Genomic DNA, 18,135 nt, shown 5'->3' with positions numbered 1-18,135 from the left:
ATTTCCTAAGCTGTATCAAAATGGCGCAGAAAAGGCAGACTGGGCTTACCCAAGGGAGAAAACTTATCAAAAGCCTATTTATTGACTAAACGTGTGAGAGATACATGAGAAACACGTGTACATACAGTCAATGGTATGTAACTTCATTGCTTTATTTACCTGTGAATGGCAAAAACTATTCGTGCTTTGCCATATAATCTTCACTAAATCATATTCTTGCACTTATTTGTTTTAGGGGATAAATTTTGTCAGTGAATATAATTAATAAATATTATTAAATATTTGTGAATACAGTACATGTATACTCAATAAACATTTAATTTATAGCAATAATATCTCTTAAAGAAGTCATCTGTATACTGTATATGAATGCACTAGCTTCAAGAAAATAATTACATTTTATTTGACACAGAAATAAATATCCCATAAGCTAAGTCACACAAAATTCATAAAAAATATTACTGTAATTACTTATGTAACTATGTATTAATAAAAAAATCAAAACAGCTAAATCAAAACAGACAGAATAATAAAATAAACATAAATCCAATTTCTGGCATGTATAAAACTAAAATGAAAATAATTCATAAATTTTTGGTTCTTGAACTGTCATTAGCATAAATTCAAAACAAATCAAATTTTCACAACCTTTATTGTGCAAATAAGTGCCGAGTAGCCTAAGTGTTTTATACATTTAACAAGTGTACACTGAACTGTAAGCATAGTCTATATATATCACAAGCATGCCCCTCAACACAATAAATAAGTACATAAGCAAAGAAACAAATGAATTATCAAACTTTAATTACAGTATTCTTGCTTTTTATACAAATTTTTCTTTGTAAATATCTGTTTAAATATTCCTACTTGATAACTGAAACTGATATAAAGTATATGTATAACATGCATACAACGATGAAAGTACCTTTATAAATATTCTAGTATAATACAACAATAATGTAACAAACAATTCAGTCTATTTAAGGAATCATATACTGTATATCCACCATTAAGGAAAATCACCCTAAAATCACATTGGTGATATAAACAAGTATTCAAGATAAAAATGTAATTTTGAGCATTCTGTTGCCAAAAGAAATTAGCAAATAAAATTGTATTACTAAATGTTATAAAATAAGAAGGTCTACAGAGCACACACTATTTTTAATTTGATTGCAGTAATCTTGTGGTTTTTAAAATACTGTACATGGATAGCTAGGAAATTTCTTTATCATGGAAAACAGTCCAAAATTGTAGAAATCCAGCAAGTGTTCTAACTAGATCTCTTGTGTATCTTGTCAAGGAATTTAAAGAAGACATTGTGGTTTAAGCCTCGAGAAATTTGTTGAATATGAATACGTATCATTGAGGATGTAGAGTCTTCATATGCACGGTAAGTTGCTGGCAGGCCTAATTCCTGGAAAATATTGATTTATTAGCAACTTCTTTTTTTAAACAATAAAAAGAAGCTTTCAAAGTGTTCAGGTATTTTTATTGTAAGGCTCTAAATTTAATTAGTTTAGTTTGTAATTAGTTTACCACGTAACGTGGTGGAGGTGGGGTCCCTTGATTGTTTCAAACATGGGTTGGATATGTATATGAGTGGAATTGGGTGGTTATAAATAGGAGCTGCCTCGTGTGGGCCAATAGGTCCTCTGCAGTTACCTTTATACTTATGTTCTTATGTAATGAAAATTAGCCCATAACTAATTGTGAGCCAATGTCATTTTGGGCTTTACCTGCCTCAATCTGATTTCAAAATTAATCAAACTGCAACCAAAACATTATTTCACATACACCAATCATACCATAATACTGAAAATATAAAGAGTCCAGGGGTAGTTAAATACTCCTTATAGAGACAGTCCCTAAGCTATTATGGGCTACTATGGTCCATCAGGACCCTATCCCAGTAGCAGGCTCTCAGTGACCTTACTTCCTAACCTGACAAGGATATTTACAAATGGTCTTCATCGCCTGACAGCTGAGTGGACAGCGCTTCGGATTCGTAGTCCTGAGGTTCCGGGTTCGATCCCCGGTGGAAGTGGAAACAAATGGGCAAAATGTTTCTTTCATGATGATGCCCCTGTTATCTAGCAGTAAATAGGTACCTGGGAGATAAACAGCTGCTACGGGCTGCTTCTTGCGGGTGTGTAACAATAAGGGGATGCCGCGGGGATGCTAAGCCCCGAAATCCTCTCAAAATAACCTCAAGATCAATGAGGAAGAGAGACAGTGTAAAGATAGACTTGAGACACCATCTAGAGACCAGCTTGGCATGAAAAAAATTAGTGTTGAATGTAATGAAAAGGCCATTTTCTGGGTAAGCCCCAGAGGCTTCCTAAGCTATCTGAACTGATATGTGCTATATTAATTTGGGAGTCATCAGTCACGGGGTTCTTTGACCTACCGGGAATCTTGAGCCAGAACCTGGTCCCCTCAGAGGCACAGGGAGCCTATGAACACTTCACATTTAAAGTGTGTCATAATTGTCATCGACTGGGGAAGGACCCAGAAAGGTAGGTGAATCAAAACAGACCACTGTCTGATTAACCTGTGCAATCTACATCAAAAAAGATAAAAATAACTCCCCTAAAAAGAAAACCAAACAAGCAACCCTTCATGTAACTAGTGCTTCTGCTCATTAGCATTACCCCCTCCCAACCCCTGCAGGGGGGGAAGGGGGGAGCCAGCTCACCAGAGTCAGCAGCCCACCACTCCAGTTTTTGAACAATGAAAAAAACTGCCTACTGAAAGGGGGGAGGGAGAGAGGGAGGAAGGGAGGGAGGATGTCAGGGAGCCTCCTGGACACACCAGAAAATGGCATTTCATTACATTTAATGCTGGTTTTCTGGGGGGAGCCCCGTCGGCTCTCTGAAGCCAACTACCCGGAAGCTAAGGGGAACCCGGATCCACCGAAAGAGCGTCCACCATCACAGAACCAACGACCTGCAGGTGGTGGCATAAAACCACCACTGGACACAACACGTGATGCACCCCCGGCCTAACCAAATAAGCATTCACAACCACTGGATCCATCCGAAAACCCACCACCTCATTCTTTGCCAGAAAAGAAGGAGAAGTCTGTAAATGAACAAGACGACTACCTGGACCAAATGAACAGAACCCTCAGAGATGTTGGAGAACATGAAGCTCCCCAACCCGATCCACAGAGACCAAAGTCAACAAAAAAACAGCGTTGAATGTAATGAAACGCCACTTTCTGGGTGAGCCCCAGAGGCTCCTTGGAGCTATCCGGCTAATATGCTATACATTAGATCAGGGCTTTGGTCAATGGAGTTCAGCCTACCGGGGACCACGAGCCAGAACCTGGCCCCCTCAGAGAAGCAAAGGGAGCAATGGCCTATACCCCCCATGTGGTTGGGGGCATTCCGTGTCTGCCATCAACCAGAATTGGCACCCAGAAAGGTAGGCATAACAAAACAAATCGCCACTTGGTAAGAAAATGCAACCGAAAACTGAACAGGGAGCCAAAACGCGCCCTACAACTTAAGGAAACAAGGAAACAAGCAAGCAACCAGTCCTGCCGAAAAGCGTCTACCGCGATGGCCTTGCAGTTGGAGAACAGTGCCACGTATATCGAGACCACGCCAACGCGAAGAGGTCCACCTCCTGGCGCCCATACGTCCGGCAGAGCCAACTGAAGGAGTTGGCATCGACCGTCATTCTGTAAACAGGGGAATGAACCGGGACAGGTCGTTTGCCAGAACATTGGACACTCCCTGGACATGAACTGCCTAGAAAGCCAAGTCCCGAGAATCCAGCAGATAAGTCACTCGAAGCGACCAGCCTCAAAGAAGCATGGACCGAAAAGAACAGTCCGAATGGAGCTGGATCGTCAACCTTCGAGTGACCCAAAGCCTCCGAAGCGACAGCCAAACTGCCGCAAACCCCTGCACAGTGCTGTGAGCCCGACGAAAGGACGAACCCCACCATCCCTGGCCAGCCTGGCGAGCACCGAAGAGGAAGCCGGTGATACAGCAACCGGCGCAAGGCCCCCAGAGGCTGAACCCAGTGATCGCAAGAGAGGCGAAAAGGAGGACCTGAAGGAAACAGAACAGATACCGAAGCCGGTGGGTAAACCAGCACGGCAAAGTTCAGACTCCTACACAACTGCTCAAGCAACTGCCGAGTGATCCGGGAATCTCCCCGAAACAGCCAGAGGCGGGACTGCAGCTGCAGCATCGACACCGGAGGGAGAGACAAGGAAGCGGTCCCAGAGTCCCACATAAGACCCAGTCAAGACCGAGCCTGGGACGGAATCAGATGGGACTTTCTCCATTGCACCAGGAACCCGAACCCGGCATGATGGGAAAGAAAGACCAACAAAAACCCCTACGGAAATGGCGTTCCAAAAACACCAGGGAAGATAACCCTGATATGCAATGGTAGTACTCACAGGGGCACTTAGGGAAGGCTGCCCTAAGTGCATGCAGCCCTGGTATACTTCAGGTACACCTGGCCACCACACCACAAACAGCAGGACACCACAAAGGTAAACTCTGCATGGAAACCAAGGCCAGAGATGATATCCACCCCGGATCGCTTTAGCCAACAAACTGGATCGCTCCAGTTTGTTGGCGAAATATTAGGGGGTTAATATTATTACGTGTCAAATATTAGGGGGACTCCTGGTTTGCTCTGCCCCCTCCAGCTGGGGGGAGGGGGCAGAGGGGGAGAGCTGTGCGGATAGGTGGTCGCTGGCAGACATGAAATGCCCCCAAACCACATGAGGAGTTTCTATAGCTCCCTTTGCCTTTCTGAGGGGGCAAAGTTCTGGCTTGTGGTCCCTGGTAGGCTGAACTCTATTGGCTGAATGGAGTTTGGCCCAAAAGGGCCGAAGCAAACCCTGTGAAGCCAATAGTCGCACAGAGTGAACACTGTGCCAGCCAGATGACAAAGACCCTGGGGAACCCACCGATGCAGCAACTAGCATCATAAACCTACACAATCAACTGAGGCCCAAGCTCTGGCACGACCCAACCAAGAGGACTGGGTATAATCCCCCTGTCCTCTTGTGCCAACAAGTTCAAAATAGGATGGCAACTGCCCAAAGCCGCTGACAGAAACTGGGCAACGATGTCCTCTGGGAACAACAGTGAACAGAACAGCAAGGAAGACTGCAGAGCCAGGGCCCAAGCTAAATCCAAAGACAAAGCCAGCACGATCTGCTGACACGTGAGGCAAGAGGAGAAAAACGTGGAGGAGGAAAAAACCTCTCGGAGAATCGGCACAAACAGCTTCAGCAAGGCAGATGACTCCTCAACAGCTAAAACCAGAACTCCAGCAGAAGGCTCCTCACTCAACGTCCCCTCATCCTCCGAAAGCCAATCCAAAAACAGCTCCAGAAGACCGAAGAAGCACAAGACCGAGGCCAAATGCACGATAGTTCGAAGCTCCTCCGCCGCAAAGCAGCCGAAAGAATGAGAACCTGAGCACGCAACTGCACCAGACTCACATCATGAGGAAGCGCATGGGTGAAGAGGCACTCACTGAGGAATTCTAGTGAGCCCCATAAAAATACCTACATCACTGAAGAAACCTCCCGCCACTCAAGCGTGCGGGTACGACAAAAGCCAATCCAAGCTCCAAGAGAGAAAAAGGGGCAATCTGCCAGCCAGGAAGACTCCAGAACCTCATAACACACCCAATACATCGAAGACTCACCAAACTCAAACGAAGCCAGATCCATCACAGAGGCATAAACCGGGTCTGCAGGAGGTACATGCCAAGGGCCTCCCGAACCTTCCCAGGGAAGATCCGAGAGGAAGGAAGGAAGGGAGTTAGGGCGACGTTGTGAATAGGGAAGTTCACCCTAGGCACATGGAGCTCTGCATACAAGAAGACACCTGGCCAACACATACATATATGGGTATGTGTTTGGCCAACACATACACCCAAACACACTGCTGGTATAGCCACATGGAAAAATCCAGAACAGGAACTTGAGGCTAGATGACCGAAGTGACCGCCAGCACATCTGTTCAAGAACTGGAGTGGCGGGCTGCCGGCTCACCAGAACCAGCTCCTTTTAGCACCTCCACTATCGAACGTAAGTGCTAGTCGCTCGAATGGTTTCTTGTTTGGTTTTCTTTCTAGGGGAAGTTATTTTGATCTTTTTTGGATGTAGATTGCACAGGTTAACCAGACAGTGGTCTGTTTTGATTTGCTTCAGGGAGCCAATGGGGATCCCCACAGAAAAGTGAACCATAGTCTCAATATCCCCTACAAGAAATAAACAAATACTGGTAGTTACCTGTGAATTACCATTATTCACTACCCTACTATTATTATTATTATTTACTTACCATATACAAATCTTTTACTTTGTTGACACTCTCCGGTTCTGGGTTACCATAATGCTCTTCCATCAGGCGACGTTGTGAAGGAGATGCCCTCTGTAGAGCCACCACAGACAGCCAAGTGCACTTGCCTTCACCAATGTCCGTCCCTACCTTGCCTGTCACAGATGAATCACCATAGCAATCTAAATAATCATCCTGAACCTGAAAAGAACACATAGTCAAATATATTATCAAACACTTTTATTAACTACTATTCTGTATATATACTGTTTCTACAGAGCTTTAGAATAAGAATCTCATCAATCAAATGACACATTTGTACAGTACAGTATAAATAAAATATATTATTTTAGCATAAATTGGGTAATAAATAACCAGCATCGAATGTAATGACATGCCTCTTTTTGGTGGGTCTTCGGTTGCTCTCTGTTGCTTGCTACCCAGTGGCTCAACACACACACATTACACCTTGCAACTCACTCAAAGCTTACAAGTGACCAGGGGCCAAAACTCCAACATAGAGGCTAAGAGAGCAGGGGATGCTATTTAACTCTTACCAAGAGAATAGTCAATAAAAAAGTAGAGCAAGGCATAGGAGACAACAGCAAGGTAAATGTGAACAAATCTGAAACCAAGACACACAGTAGTTAGGTCATTCACTCAATAGTTCCACCTCCCTACTGCCAGGTGACAGCAATGGGAGCTCTAAACTGACTGGGGCAACCCATCAGTTATGAACCAACAAAAGACAACCTATGCACCTGAACAGGGAAGTGAAGGTCCGGTGAGCCAACAAGGACCTACCCGAAAGTTTTTTTTTTTTTTTTTTGGAGAAGGCCCCCTTGGTGGTTCCCTGTTGCTATCTCACCACAGAGAACAAGAACAAAGATGGAACACACCAGGGGTGGAGGAAAGCAAAAGCCAGAAACTCCTAAAGAAAGGAAAAGCAGTGCCAATTAACTGTACTCATTACCATACAAGCCCAACACACCTCTGACACAGCAGCAGGAGAACTTTACCACCAACTTCCTGTTGAAATGCCAAAATCCAAGAGCCCAAATAAAGCTCAAGAAACATTAACGAAAACAGCTGACAATGCCATAAACTTCTGAGCACCATGGACCCGAAGGAAGGCTATAGGCTAGCTAAACTGAAAGAAGCCATGGAAGACCCAGAGCAAACAGGTCTTGGAACAAAGAGCCAAAAATATAAGGTCAATGAACAACATGGCCCCCAGAGCAGCCCAACTGGCAAACAAAGAATGGTAGATTGCCAAAATAAATGATGCACTCCTGGCTGAACAAGCATAAAACAAGAACTAAAGAAACCTTCCAAAAGCCAGCCAGCTCATTCCTAGCCAGAGAAGAGGAAGGCTGCAGACAGAGAAACTGCCCAATAGGGCCAAAAGAACAGAACTCCCCACTACCAAAGGAGAACACCACACCCCTACACCCAGCAGGGCATGTCACATGGCCATAACTCCTGCACTGTACTGTGCGCCTGACAAAAAGCTAGTGACCAACTACCCTGAATGACCTCGTGAGCAATGGTCATGAAGCCCCAGCCCAAAGCAAAAAACAAGCGTTGAATTTAATGAAAAGCCATTTTCTGGGTGAGACCCGGAGGCTCCCCGAAGCTATCCAGGCTGATATGTATATCATTAGACTATGGCATCAATCATTGTGAATGGAGTTTTAGGCCTACTGGGAACCATGAACAAGAACCTGGCCCCCCTCAAAGAGGCCCAAGGAGCAATGGCCTATAGAAATGCACATGGGATTTGGAGCATTCTATGTCTGCCATCGGCCAGGTCAGGCACCCAGAAAGGTAAGCGGCTCAAAACAAACTCCTATTCTAGTTAAAACGACTAAAATAGATAAACGAGAGGACAAACTCCCCAATAGAAAAACGAGCAAACGAGCATGACGTCACACGAGATGCGCCGCATGTCTGCGCAGCTCCTCCCCTCCCTGGGAGGGGGAAGGGGGAGCCCAAGACCCACCACGCCAGCGATTCACCTTCCAGTTCGAGGCTGGATGTCAAAACATGCAAAAAATCCGCCGACCACAGGGATGGGGGGGTTGCCAGGGAGCCTCCGGGTCTCACCCAGAAAATGGTGTTTCATTACATTTAATGCTGGTGCTGGAGGGAGCCCCTTCGGCTCCCTGGAGCTACATCACCAATGACAAAAACTAGAGGGACTTACCTGGGAGGAGGTCAGTGCTTGCACCTCAACTCGAAGTCAAGACAACAAGCTGCAACCACTGACCCAAAGTGGCACAGGCCAGACTAGGCCCAGGAACATAAACGAGGTAGTGTGCAGCCAGGACCCTGTTCGACCGCCAAAAACCCCGCACCCAAATGTCAGCCCAAGACATGTTACCAAAGACGGCAGCCAAAGCAGCAAACTTACGACCGTCATGGGCACGGGGATAGACCACAGGCTGGCTAGACAGAATAACCCTGCGGATGACCTGAGAGACCCGAACCCGAAAACATGGAAGAAGAGAAACCAGATCAACCCAAAGTGCGTCTCCTGGTCACTGAGGCTGTGGTGTGCAAATAACGGCGGAGAGCTTCAACTGGACTCAACACATGATGCACCCCCGGCTTGACCAACCAAGTATCAACAACCCAAGGACCCCTCTGAAAAGCAGCAGTCTCATTCTTTGCCAGAAAAATAGGAGATGGCTGCAAACGAACAAACCTATCACCACAACCAAAAGGAGCAAAAACCCCTCTGCGCCGGAGGAGAGCATGAAGCTCTCCAACCCAACCCCCAGAGGCCAATACCAACAAGAAAAGAGCCTTCGAAAAAAAATCCTGAACCGAAGGGCCCACAACAAATCGAAGAGAAGATAAATAAGAGAGAACTCTGTCCAAAGACCAGGACAGCTCAGGCGGCGCTTGAGCAGGCTGGAAGTGAAACAACGCCTGAGACAGCTTGCAAAACAGTGTAGAAGTAACATCAATACTGAAAGCAAACTGCAGAGGCTCCACCAACACCGTACGATATGAGGCGACAGTATTCGGCATAAGATGACGGTTCTGAAACAGCCACAAGAGAAAGGACAAAACAATCTTAACCGAAAGCAAAGTACAGCGAAAGAGACAAAAAGAACCGGAAGGACCGCCAGGAAACTTCATACTGCCGCCAAGATGAAGCCCGCACGTGGGACACCATCAAAGAAGCCACCTGATCACCATACAGATGGTGATAGACTCGAATCAGAAAGACCAAACGCGAAGACTTGAGGAGAAGATCGAACCAGTCTTATAGTGGAGCGGACTAATCTGCTGAAAAAGGTGGAGCCGCAGGAAAATCTCCGGGTTCGGACACTGAGCAAGCAGCGCCTGAAACCAAGGCTGGTGCAGCCACCATGGGGCTAAGACGGCTACCCGTTCCTGGTAAGTCTCCAAGCGAGCTTAACTGGGAGGAAGAGTTACAGGAACCCCCACCTCGACCAGTCCTGTCAAAATGCATTGACCCTGACCACCTCGCAATTGGGGAAGAGCGCCACATATAACGGAAGATGCCCTGATCACGCCGACGCGAAGAAGTCCACCTCTGGGTGCCCGAATGTCTGGTAGAGTCAACAGAAAGAGTCGGAGTCAACGGTCCGTTCCGTGGACAGGGAAATGAACCAGGACAGGCCATCCGCCAGAACGTTGGACACCCCCCGGACATGAACGGCCAAGAAAGTCAAATCCCGAGAACTCAGCAGAAAAGTCACCCAAAACGACTAGCCCCAAAGAGCCAGGGACTGCAACGAACCCCCTTGGTTCAGGCAATGAACAACCGGGGAACAGTCCAAATGGAGCTGGATTGTCGATCTGCGAGCGACCCGAACCCTCCGAAACGAATACCAGACCGCCGGGAATTCCCACACAATGCTGTGGGCCCGACGAAGGGACAAACCCCACCACTCCTGACCAGCCTGGTGAGCACTGGTTACAAAACCCCAGCTGAGAGAACGCATCCGTGAACGCGTCGAGCGAGGGGCTTTGGTAAGCGCCAAGGCACTGAGGCCTGAAAAATCCAAAGAGGAAGCTGGTGACACAGCCGCTAACAAAAGGCCCCCAGGGGGTCAAACCCAGCGATTGCGAGAGAGGTGGAAGGGACGTCCTTGAAGGAACCAGAACAGTCGACGAAGCCAAACCCAACCCGGCGGGTAGACCATCATCGCAAAGTTCAGGCTCCCGCACAAACCCTCGAGCAAACGCTGTGTGACCCGGGAGCACCCCCTGAAACAAGCACATGCGGGACCACATCCAAAGGAGAGTATCCGGAGGGAGGGACAAGGAAGCGGTCTGAAAGTCTCACACAAGACCCAGCCAAGTTCGAACCTGGGAGGGCACCAGATGGGACTCCCAACAATTAATCAGAAACCCGAACCCAGCAAGCTGGGAAAGAACCAAATCCCTGGCGAGCAGACACGCGGACCGACTGGGAGTCCAGACCAGCCAGTTGTCAAGATAGGCCAACACCCGAATACCTAAAAGATGCAGACGGGCCACCACGACCCAGGTGAGGGGTGTGAACACGTAAGGAGCCAGATTCAACCCGAATGGGAGACAACGAAAGCGATATCCGAGACTCCCCACAACAAACCCAAGCCAGTCTCTGAACCCCGGATGAATTGGGACGTGCCAATACGCATCCTTGAGGTCCAGGAACACCATCCAAGAACCTGGTTCCAACCAGAAGCCGGACCTGGGACAGAGTGTTCATCCGAAAGGAGGGGGCAAGAAACCCAAGGGTTCAGACGGGACAAGTCCAGAATGAACTACAGGTCCGTACAGCCCCGTTTTGGGACTGGAAACAGGCGGGAAACCCACCTGAGAGACGTCATTGTTTCAACCACGCTCAAGCGCACCCACGCCGAGATGACCTGACAGAGTGCAGGAGAAGAGGCCTGCCCCGCCAGCCCTGAAGCCCCCAAAGGAGGAGAGGCCACCCAACGCCACTGCAGGTCACGGGAAACGACCCAAAATGCCCACATATCGTGAAACCAGGCACGAGCGAACAGAGCAAGCCTCCCTTCCCCCCCAATCGCTCCATGAATGAGGCAAACCGTGAAAGGGCTTATGCTCCTTACGAGAACCCGACTTGTGCACAGAGCGATCACCACACAGACTAGACGCAGACGGAACCGAAGGCAATGCCGGCTCCTAACCTGGCATTTGAGGCCTACTTCAATGATAACCTCAAGATAACCCTGGATGTATAGGGACTTGCCAGTATGTGTCCCGGTAGTCCAGGGAAATCATCCAGGAACTCGCCTCAAACATAAGGCAAACTTGGGTCAAAGTTGTCATGCAGAAAGTGAGGCAGGGGATAAACATGATTAACTGCAAAAGATTTAAGATGAAGTGGGGCTCTGTAGAGTCCCTTCTCAGAAGTGGAAAGAAATGAGACATGGTCCATTTTATCCCTCCTGAAGCAACCCCACTCTGAGATGACCCGACTCAAGAAGGAAAGATGCCCTTCCAACCCCCGGTAGGGGAGAAAGAGATCCCAACTCCAAGGCTGACTACATGAAACAATCCTGAAAGCCCACAAATTGTGGGGCCAGGAGTTGGCAAACTGGGCATGAAGGCCCCCCACCACCCGGACAAATAGGTGAACCAAAAAAGGGCTGGAACAAACCATGATGAGCAGTACCCCTCTGCAATACACAATAAACGGAGCACACAGCAGAAGACAACCCAGCCTCAGGAGGTGCATACAGCACAGAATCTGACGACTCCAATGAGGGCCTACCCCAACCAATAGCTGGTGAAGTATCAGCCCTACAAAAAGAGAAGACGAAAACCATGAGAACACAGCAAGTCTAGTTTCAGCTGGCAAGCAGCTGCAGGTGACAACCAAGTGAAATCTAGAAACTGGGCCGCCAAGACAGCCTGTCAACACTTGAAACAGGCAGTGTAAAGTGCAGCCACCTCCTCCGAGAGCATACACACATACAGATTAGGCAAAGCTGTCAATGCCACCATGGTGGACACCAAGGTACCCACACCCACACAAAGCTGAGTACCTTGATGTCTTTGAAGAACCAATTGGCATGGAGCTCCACAAGGGCCAAAAACTACATGAACAAACCCAAGAGCGATTGAGACAAAGTCCTCCAACACAAGGGCAAAAGCAGCAAAGGCACCTAGGCATGGAGCTGCAGCAATCCCATGTCCCAGGAAAGAATAGAACCAAACAGGCAGCCATTGAGCGGTCCAAGAGAAGGACAACCCAAAAACATCAGAAACACAGTCAACACCTCCAGCAAAACTCTGGGACCTCTTAAAGCAGCCAATAAGGTGAAGAAGACCTAAACTCAAAATATGCTGGATCCATCATAGAGGCAAACTCCAGATCTCACAGGAGGAACTGGAAGCTATCCTCCTGAGGCACTGATGGGGAAATCTAAGAGGAATGAAACCTCTGAAAAAATGCTTCCAATGGGCCAAGCAGCATGTGAAAATGATCCCTGGGGAAAAGCCATATTAATGTCAAATATATACAAGAAGGATGGAGAGGTGATAAAAAAATTCATCCCATTGAAGAAAAAGGCCCTAAACAAACAGGAAGAAGACCAAATTAGGGTCCAAGTGAATCCAAGGCCCCTTATTCAGCGCCACCCAAACCCCAGAAACCAAACATGAAAGCTCTCGGGAAGAGCTGGCACCCACACCCACTCCCCAGGATAGGAAAGTGGAGCCCAAGGAAGAGAGGTCCCAGAAGAAGGAGGTTGGCCAGGAAGAAAACCTCAAAACCTCAGAAGGACCAGCTGGCACTACGCCCGAAATGGAAGAAGTCACCCCCGCAGATGGCCGAGTCACATACCAAGCTAAACCCTGTTCCACCTCAGAAACCCTCGGAGGTTTTCGTGCCAGAAGCTGGGGCCAAAGAACAGAAGTTCGGTAAACCCACACCTGAGGGGAAACGAAGAGGAGATGTGGACAGAGCTAACAAGGGGCTCTCCAACATCTCATATTCCAGGTCCCAAAACACAAGGTGGGCCAGATCTGGAGCAACTAACTGGTCACACAACTTAGGCCACTGAAGGCAGGCAAAACAAACCTGCAAAGCGGAAGCTGCCTGATATGCTTGAATGTCATCAGAAGAGTCAGATAAAAGAGCCACTTGGGAAGAACAAACTCCCACAACACACTGGGTTGTACTCCCACACACCACTCCCTCGCTGGTACTCTCACACACCACTTCCTTGCTGGTACTCCCACACACCACTCCCTCGCTGGTACTCTCACACACCACTCCCTCGCTGGTACTCCCACACACCACTCCCTCGCTGTTACTCTCACACACCACTCCCTCGCTGGTACTCCCACACACCACTCCCTCGCTGGTACTCCCACACACCACTCCCTCGCTGGTACTCCCACACACCACTTCCTCGCTGGTACTCCCACACACCACTCCCTCGCTGGTACTCCCACACACCACACCATTTTCTCCCTGTAACTACCACACACACATTCCTCTGATTTAGCCTTGAGTTTTTCAACAGAGAACACCAACCCTCTTTAATCTCATTAAAATTAGAAAACTGTATAGCATTCAAATGAAACCCACAAATTGTCCCCTTGAAAAAAAAATTGTGTATATTTAAGATATTTAAGTCAAATTTGTCTCAAATTCAACATTGTATATCAAATAAAAGCAACTGAAAAAAGAATTAAAAGCGAAGAGATGATTGCTATCAAGTGACAATTATGCTATATTTATGAAAATCCTAACAAGAAAAATCACTAAACAAAAACATACAATGATTTCAGAGTTCCAAAGCCAAAAACAATTAAAAACTAACCTGGAAGAACTGTCCCATCTCCACCAAAATAGTGCGTGCTTGACGGTGCAGCTCTTTGTCAGTAATGCCAGCCTAAGGCAGGGATGATTAATTAGAACTAAAATGAGACATAATTGAAGAACCAACCACATATTTTGCATTTTCTTTTTTTTTTTTTAATGTTGAAAGTTTTTGAAATTAATAGTCTTTAAAATAGATGAATATGCTGTTACAATATGATCAATGAAAGTACTGTACAGCTAAATAATCATATAGTACTATTATTTGTATACAGTACATATAAGATGTGTGTGTTTTTGTGTGTTTGCATGTACTGTATGGTATGATGACTGAACTACACACCAGAAGATGAGGAGTCAACGATGTTTCATTCTGTCCTGGACCATTATCAAGTCAATTGTGTTGGTAGCGAGGGAGGCTCGGGCATTAAGTAAGGCAAGAGAGAGAGAGAGAGTGAGAGGTGAGGAGCAGGTAAGAGGAGGAAATTCCTAGAAGGAGGTAAGAGCTAGGTGACAGGTAAGAACAAGAAGGAAGGTACAGGTGGGATGGGTGTAATATTGGGGTGTAATATTGGGGTGTAATAATGGGTGTAACAATGGGGGATGTAAAAAACCAGAGATGAATGTAATGAAACACCATTTTCTGGGTGAGCCCCAGAGGCTCCCTGGAGCTTTCGGGCAAATATGCGATACATTAGACCAAGGCATTAGTCTATGGAGTTCAGCCTATCGAGGACTATGAGCCAGAACCTGGCCCCCTCACAAAGGTGCAGGGAGCAGTGGCCCTGGAAAACTCCACCTAATGGTTGGGGGTTTTCCCTCCTCTCCCCGCACTGGCTACCTAGCACTCCAGTTTGGAAGCTAAGCATCAAATAACAACGCAAAAAAACGCCGATCGGAGGGAGGGAGGGAGGGTTGCCAGGGAGCCTCCGAGGCTCACCCAAAAAATGGCGTTTCATGACATTCAATGCTGGTTTTATATGGGGAGCTCCTACAGCTCCCTGGAGAAACATAACCAAAGATAATGAAAAAGGGACGTACCCAGGTGGCGGATGCTACACACGAGACAACGCGAAGTCGAGATGACTGGTTGCAACGTATGACCCAGAGCAATACAGGAATGCCCAGGAGCAGAAACATTAACCAAATAACGGTCTGCCAGGACCCTGTTTGACCTCCAAAATCCTCGCACCTGAATATCAGCCAAAGACATGTTGGCAAACATGGCAGCCAATGCAGCAAACTTCCTAACATCATGGGCATGAGGATAGACCACAGGCTGGCAAGATTTAATAACCCTGCAGATGACCTGGGAGACTCGAGTCCTGGAACAGGAAATGAGGGAGGCCGGATCAACCCAAAGCACATCCCCAGCCACCGAAGCCGAAGCGCACAGATAACGGAGAAGACCCGCAACGGACACAACACATGATGCACCCTCGGCCTGACCAACCAAGCATCAGTTACTCAAGGACTCCTCCAGAAAGTGGCCATCTCAATATTTGCCAGAAAAGAAGGAGAAGGCTGCAACCAAACAAACCAATCACCAGGAGAGAAAGAGCAGAAGCCCCTGCACCAAAGGAGAGCATAAAGCTCACTGATCCAAACCCCAGAGGCCAATGCCAACAGAAACAGAGCCTTGGAAAATAATCTTGAACTGAAGGGGCCACCACAAACTGAGGAGAGGAAAGATAGGAGAGCACCCTGTCCAAGGACCAGGATGAGCAGGCGGGAGGTGAAACAAAGCACAAGAACGCATACGGAACAGGTAAAAAGTGACATCCACCCCGAACGCAAGCTGGAGCAGCTCTGCCAGTGCCGCAGGATAAAAGGCGACAGTATTAGGCATCAAATGATGGTCCTGAAATAGCTAAGACAGAAAGGACAAGACAACACGATCAGAAATAGAAGACAATCTATGAAGGGTGAGAAAGTGGCCGAAAGAACGGCAGGAAACTTCATACTGTCACCGAGACGAAGCTCTCAGGTGAGAAATCATCAACGAAGCCACCCGATCACTATACAAATAGTGATAAACCCATGTAAAAAAAAAAACAGGCGTGAAAAGCGGAGGAGAAGACCAAACCAGCCATGTACCAGACTGGTCCAACCTGCTGGAAGAGGCGGAGCCACCGAAAATGCCCCGGGTTCACACACCTAGCAAGCAGCGCCTGGAACTAAGGCTAGGCCAGCCACCAAGGGGCTGCAAGGACTACTCTCCTTTGGTAGGATTCCAACAGAGTCAGAACCCGAAGCAACTGGTGGACTGGAGGAAAGAGGAACAAGTAATCTCACCTTAACCAGTCCTGCCAAAAGACATCCACTGTGACAGCCTCGCAGTCAGGGAAGGGCGCAACATAGATCGGGAGATGCCCAGACCACGCCGATGAAAAAGGTCCATGTCCGGAAATCCATACGTCTGGGAGTCCGAACATCCGGCAGAACCAACAGAAGGAGTCGGCATCGACGGTCCACTCCTTAGACACGGCAATGAACCGAAACAGGCCATTTGCCAGGAGGTTGGACACTACCCGGATATGAACCCCACGGAAAGCCAAACCCAGAGAAGCCAGCAGATGAGCCACTCAAAGCGACCAGCCCCAAAGAGGCAAGGACCAAAGGAAAACCACGCGGTTCAAGCAATGAACCACCATGGAACAGTTCGAATGAAGCCAGATGGTCGAACCCTGAGCGACCCAAACCCTCTGAAGCAACATCCAAACCGCCACGAACTCCTGCACCGTGCTGTGTGCCCGATGGAAGGATGGACCCCATCGCCCCTGGCTGGCCTGGTAAGCACTGGTCACAAAGCCCCAGCCGAGAGATGACGGGTTCGTGAACATATCAAGCGAGGACTCAAGTAAGAGCCAAGGCACTGAACCCCAAAATTCCCGAAGAGGAAGCAGGTGACGCAGCAACCGAAGCAAGGTACCCAGAGTATGAACCCAGTGATTGCAAGAAGCAGAAGGGGCGTCCTGAAAGGAATCAGAACAGACACCGAAGCCAAACCTGACCGATCGGATAGACCAGCATGGTAAAAGTTCAAACTCCTGCATAACTGCTCGAGCAACTGCCAAGTGACCTGGGACCTCCTCCCCCCAAAAAATAAAAACAGCCGAAGGCGGGACCACAGCCTCAGCAATGCCTCCAGAGGGAGAGACATGGAAGCAGTCCGAGAGTTCCAAACAAGACCCAGCCAGGTCTGAACCTGGGACAAAACCAGATGGGACTTCCTTCAGTTCACCAAGGACCTGAACCCGGTGAGCTGGGGAAGAACCACACCCCTGGCAAGCAGACAAGCGGACCATCTGGGAGCCCACACCAGCCAGTGGTCGAGGTAGGCCAGGACCAGGACCAGAACCCCCAGCAGGCGCAAACAGGTCACCACGACCCGGGTAAGATGCGCGAAAATGCGAGGTACCAGATTCAAGCCAAAATTTAGGCATTGAAAGCAGTAAGCCTGACGCCCCACCACGAAACCCAACCAGTCCCTGAACCCCGGATGAATAGGAACGTGCCAATACGCATCATTGAGGTACAGAGACACCATCCATGCACTCGGCTCCAATAGAAGCCGGACCTGAAACAGTGGTCATTTGAAAGGAGGAGCATGGAAACAAGGGCTTCAGACAGGATAGGTACAGAATGAACCTCTGCTCTGCACAGCCCTGTTTTCGCACTGGAAACAGGCGGGAAATCCACCTGAGGGACAGGGTTGTTTTAACCATGCCAAAACGCACCCACTCCAAGATGACCTGACGAAATACGGGTAAAGAAGCCTGCCCTGCCAGGCCCAAACCCCCCGAAGGAAGAGGAGTTGCCCAATGCCATCACAGGCCGGATGACACAACCGAAAATGCCCACGAATCGTGGGACCAAGTGCGAGCAAACAGAGCGAGCGCCCCCCCCCCCCCTATCACCCTGTCAATGGAGTGAAACATGAAGGGCCGACATTCCTTATGAGAAGTTGGCTGACAAACAGAGCAA

The 18,135-nt window shown here is 48.2% G+C and overlaps 1 protein-coding gene across 3 annotated transcripts in view; it reads right to left on the bottom strand.

Annotated features, from left to right (window-relative positions):
• Nucleotides 1-635: 635 nt before the first annotated feature.
• The window catches only part of Fpps (Farnesyl pyrophosphate synthase), a 104,647-nt gene continuing 87,147 nt past the window's right edge, over nt 636-18,135 (bottom strand). For all 3 annotated transcript variants that reach the window (XM_069310369.1, XM_069310371.1, XM_069310370.1), the window contains 3 exons: nt 14,150-14,221; nt 6,330-6,527; nt 636-1,417 (listed from right to left, as the gene is read on the bottom strand). In XM_069310369.1, the coding sequence (XP_069166470.1) occupies nt 1,274-1,417; nt 6,330-6,527; nt 14,150-14,221 (414 nt within the window). In that variant the 3' untranslated portion in view covers nt 636-1,273. The remainder of the gene's footprint in view (nt 1,418-6,329; nt 6,528-14,149; nt 14,222-18,135) is intronic.

Source organism: Procambarus clarkii, chromosome 67 (genome assembly GCF_040958095.1).
Source record: "Procambarus clarkii isolate CNS0578487 chromosome 67, FALCON_Pclarkii_2.0, whole genome shotgun sequence".
NCBI classification, from domain to species: domain Eukaryota; kingdom Metazoa; phylum Arthropoda; class Malacostraca; order Decapoda; family Cambaridae; genus Procambarus; species Procambarus clarkii.
The sequence above is the reverse complement of the archived record's forward strand: the minus strand, read 5'-3'. Positions and strand labels throughout refer to the sequence as shown.